The following is a 4,610-nucleotide window of genomic DNA, read 5'->3' as shown; positions in this document are numbered from 1 at the left end:
TCAAAAAAAAAACAGTAGTATCAAAAAATCACCGAATCTTGATATATTACTTCTTCCTGATAGCCTAAATTTATTTATTTATTTTAGCTTGAAATTAGTAAGTCTGAATGATCCGAGGACTGTATAATGAAAATATATCTTCACTCAAAAAACTCAGGTTTGGTCCGAGTCCGAGCTTGATCAATACCCAGGATCACCAAACATGAAAAAAACTTGCACCCATACTTGCAAAACATCGGAAAAAAACGAGATCACTGGGACATATTATGCATTTCATAACAGCGCTACTTAACTACACAGGGAATGGAACCATATTATTTCAACACCACTTATATACAGTCAACTGAATTTAACACTTGGATCTCTAGAGGACAGCTATTAGTTTGCAGGTGTTGGACTTCAGCTTATTAAACATCACCTCATCTACTCTAAGCTCGTGCAAAGGTTACAAAGCTTAATAGTACTGCTGAATTCCGGTATTGCCTTACAGGGCTGATCTACGTCATCCTAATTTTTCTTCTTGCTAAACTGAGGAGTCATTACTTTTTTGAACCGTCAATTTCCTCAGTCTTTGCAAACCGCCCACGGACCCTTGGCTGGCTGTCAGCTAGAGCCTTCCTGCAAGCATACTGAAAGCCAAAACACAAAGAAATAAATATGTTTAAGCATTTCTCAAACTTGTATATTTTACAAGGAGCTGTAAAACAACCATATCATGTATGTTACTCCCTAACAGCTTTGGGTGACAGGAAACTACGCAAAAAACTATAACACAAAAAACAAGATTAACAGAAGAATAACGAAATTACCTTGATTTTCCTGCCAAAGTTTCTTTTTGTCCTCTTAGCTCTGTATCTCATAAGCTTTTCGTTGCGAACTTCGGTGATGCCACTAAGTGCAATTTGCGGCTGTGCAAGAGGTGATTTGACAACAGTTGCACCATCATAACCGATAGTCTATCAACAAAACTCAATGTCAGTCATTCATTTCTCCTGCTGAAAATATCAGGCAGATGGAAACTTAAAAATTATATAAATTCATTGCAGATACAATTAAATATGGGTCATATACTCCTATGACAACATAAACATGAGATATTATACTTGGCCACTTGGGCCTGATATATAGGTAATCTAAAATATCGATTTTAAATCCGTTGTCTATTGTTTAGACTTAAGAGTATAAAGCAACAGCTTACAGCGTCAAAAATGTACCCAGCTACTTACAGAATGATCAAATCAAGCTGCAGATGTGTACTGTCTTTGTTAGTTTAACATTCAAACTCGATCGAGAATTCAGAAAAACTGTGATTTCAAGTGTCTCGTAGTCGGCTATACCGAAATGCTTAAAAAACAAAGCACAATTACTGAATCACATCTTAAAGCTCCAAAATATTTTACTAAGAAGATACTAAACAACTTGGTTCCCATTACTGAACAGTTTGTAGCTTTTGTGATGAAATTGGTCAAAGCACTCCTCACTAAATCACTATATAATTATAAGCATTTAAACATAGTTGTGGACTTGTGGTAGACTTCAGGCTATCACTCCTGTAGCTAAACTCACATTGCTAAAGTTTCAATTCTGAATTAAAAAGAAATGGGCTAATAAAAAATTTCATACTGTTACATAAGGTCCTTTATGTGTGAATGAGACCATAGGAAGATACTTTGCTAAGACCATTTTCCAACTAGCAGGGAGATTTACCATAATATAAGTATATGATATTGGGTGCAATTTTCTTGATTCATCTTGACACTGCTTCCACCGAGTGTCAAACAAGCAAAAATAACTAACATTGTTTTATGAAGTTAACTTCTACCTAACATCTAACATATTATTATATCAGAAAATTAGAGATAAACAGGTGAGCAGAAAGAGGTGAACTGAAAAGCTAAAAAATACCTTAATGTCTCCCTCACTGAATGATCTTCGCATTCCATAAGTGATCCCAAAGTCTATCCCACGATTATCCAGAATGTTAGGCCTCACCAAATTTTTGTGGGTCCACTCGGATGAGCCTAAACACTCTGCGCTAGTACTTTTCAGTAAACTACCATGTAAAAGCACTTTTTCCTCTTCAATTGAAGGGTTTTCATCTGTTGCAAAGGGAATCTGGATTTGCAGGTCACTTGAAACTGGTGTTCCAGTAGCTTCATTAGCCAAAAGATCCTTCTTGAACTCACAAAAAACCTCACTTAGAAGTTGCTCATTCTGCATTAATTCAATATCAGCAACATTCTGGGCTTGATTAGAGCCTACATGTCCTCCACTAACAATCATTGACATGGAAGCCATCACTGGGTCAAGGCCTACCATTTGTTGCTCAATTATCGGTACCGGAGCTTTAAAAAGATCCCCTTCTGCCCCAAGGTCATAGTCCTGCATTAGTATGACATAATTGTGGATAATATTAAAAAGTATCAAGAGAAATGGGAACATACTCGAATGTATACCATCATATCTATAATTAAGTGTAGAAGATTTATACTTTATTAATACTAGGCTCAGATTTGAAGATGAAGGTTTATACTATTAATTAGTGGATAATATAAGTAATCATATTAGAAATCATCATCATTCAGTGAAAGGTAATACAACCTAAAAAAGATAAAGCCTCATACTGGCCAAATTCCAAAAATTTTATTGAAGTATATTTCTAATTGACAATATATGAAGATGCCTAAACCCCCAGACCAGAAGAGCACATTCAGTAAATTTACCAGGCTGTACTATTGCAAGGTCGGAAGATACGAGTAAAAGAATGCAAGTGTTATTTGCTGCAAGCAAGATTTATGTTGTAGGTTTCAGAAAACTCCTTACTTTCCCAGTGCAGTACATCGTCTTACTAAATTAGTTCTCAAAAAGTTGGCAACATATAAAGAAAAGTCACTTCCCCATGTTCCCACCAGACCTATATATAAAGCATTCAATTCTGCAGAAAAGTAGAGAGAGATATATGACTAAACAACATGATCAAAGAACCTACACGGCCATTAAGAGCAGCTAACATGTAAAAAAGCACTGTTTTTTCCGAAAATTTATCCACGTAAAGAACAAAAAGAAAGTGATTAGGCCAAATGGTCGGAAGTGTAACTAATCAAGTAAGTGTCCCCTAAGATAAATCCGTATTGGACTCTCTTCAAACAACTAAAAGGAATCTGGCCAAATATTCAAAGTGAATTTGTAAAATAAGCTGTTCCCAATAGATAAAATCATAGTGCAACTTTTGCAAGGTCATGCTCCCTTTTCACCAAATTAGTATCTCTACCAAAACAAAAACACAGAATAATAACAACAAAAAAAGCAACTTAGCTTTTGCTTTTACCCAACTTTATTCTTTCGAAGGATCTGTAAGTGTGGAAAATAGTTTTCCCTACATCAGAACCTCAACATAAACAAGGATGTAAGATGGGTGCACAAAAGACAGAAAGCCAAGCCATTACTGTAATAAGAAATTGCAAAAATAGTAGAGCGCAATGAAGTGAGGAATTCACAAGTCCTCTAATAAGCAATCACAAGCATATTTTACATATAAATAAAAACATGGCCTCCTTCACCTTGTACACCAAGAAAAAGTACTTTTAATTTTTACCAAATAGATATTTGTATTTATAAAAAAATCAGTCACATTAAGCTGCTCAAATTGCTCGCCAATTATCCACTAAACCCCCTTCATTTCACATAATTACACAGTATTCTGTTTCGTCTGGCATATCATTCAAGTTCTGGAGAATTCGAGGACAGCCTAGTGGCAAAGACATCATTTCTAAACCTCACAAATGTTGGACCCTATTTAACAACCTTGTTGATTCATTAGATCCCGCAACAGACGCTAACAAGTTAAAGACCAGAAATATGACCTATACAAAACAGTAATCATCAAGCTCAAGGCTTCAACTTTAAATTAAATTCAGAAACCCCATTTCCAGAATCCAAATTCTCACCACATAAAAAACACAAACTAGTAAACAATCAAATAAAAGAAGACATAGATACAAAGATTGATTTATATAGATAAAATGAAGAAGAAAAGCATACCAATGAGAGAGCGGTGTTGTGAGAGTCCCAAGAAGCATCAAAGGGGTGAAGGTCTTGATAGAAATTGTGATGATAAGGGTGTAAAACCCCAGGAGAATCAGAATACATTGTTGAAAGCCCTTTTGTAAGAGCTGCTTCAGCTTTAATGGAGAATAAGAAGAAGAAGAAGAAGAAGAAGAAGAAGCAAGGAGAAAAGGATGGGAGTTTTTGGGTGCAGAGCAGCAGCAGTGAGCAGAGCAGAGTGGCAGAAAAGTGGGTGAAATCACAAAGAATCTGTTTTCGTTGCTTTGCTCGAGAAATTTTGTCAATGGGACTCTTTTTTATTTTTCTTTATCTCTCTTAATAAATAGCGCGACTCCTACTTATAAAAATATTATATTCGTACGAAATTTGTACAATATTGGAATTAGCTGGCACTAGCAGTGCAAGATCTGTTTAATCCTGTGACGGAGTCCGTCACATTTACTTTTACAGAAATTTTTTGAATTATTCGGAAATATTTGAATATATAATATGATTTTAATTTGTTTTTAAAATTATTTTTTGAATAAAAAATCAAATATTATAAT

General features: G+C 35.1%; 1 protein-coding gene across 3 annotated transcripts; it reads right to left on the bottom strand.

Moving 5' to 3' along the window:
* Positions 1 to 238: 238 nt before the first annotated feature.
* LOC108216214 (two-component response regulator-like APRR9) lies at positions 239 to 4,366 on the bottom strand. Of its 3 annotated transcripts, XM_064092654.1 has the most exons (5): positions 4,042 to 4,366; positions 2,824 to 2,935; positions 1,906 to 2,382; positions 810 to 956; positions 239 to 629 (listed from the first exon to the last, which is right to left on the bottom strand). In XM_064092654.1, exons 2-5 carry the CDS (start codon positions 2,839 to 2,841, stop codon positions 540 to 542), a joined length of 732 nt encoding a protein of 243 aa, XP_063948724.1. In that variant the 5' UTR covers positions 2,842 to 2,935; positions 4,042 to 4,366; the 3' UTR covers positions 239 to 539. The 3 variants fall into 3 exon arrangements, with proteins under 3 accessions (XP_063948724.1, XP_017244398.1, XP_063948723.1); XM_017388909.2 differs by lacking the exon at positions 2,824 to 2,935 and having other exon boundaries at positions 4,042 to 4,365; XM_064092653.1 differs by lacking the exon at positions 4,042 to 4,366 and having other exon boundaries at positions 2,824 to 3,322.
* Positions 4,367 to 4,610: the final 244 nt, after the last annotated feature.

This window comes from Daucus carota, chromosome 4, assembly GCF_001625215.2.
Source record: "Daucus carota subsp. sativus chromosome 4, DH1 v3.0, whole genome shotgun sequence".
Taxonomy (NCBI): domain Eukaryota; kingdom Viridiplantae; phylum Streptophyta; class Magnoliopsida; order Apiales; family Apiaceae; genus Daucus; species Daucus carota.
This window is presented reverse-complemented; position numbering and strand designations above follow the sequence as displayed.

What these genes read in the sequence shown, in the direction of transcription:
- LOC108216214 (XM_017388909.2), bottom strand. Translation starts at nt 4,149, where the DNA reads ATGTATTCTGATTCTCCTGGGGTTTTACACCCTTATCATCACAATTTC. An exon ending in ACAACACCGCTCTCTCATTG is followed by an intron (nt 2,383 to 4,041) that starts GTATGCTTTTCT and finishes ATACTAATGCAG; the next exon opens with GACTATGACCTTGGGGCAGA. An exon ending in TCAGTGAGGGAGACATTAAG is followed by an intron (nt 957 to 1,905) that starts GTATTTTTTAGC and finishes TTTTGTTGATAG; the next exon opens with ACTATCGGTTATGATGGTGC.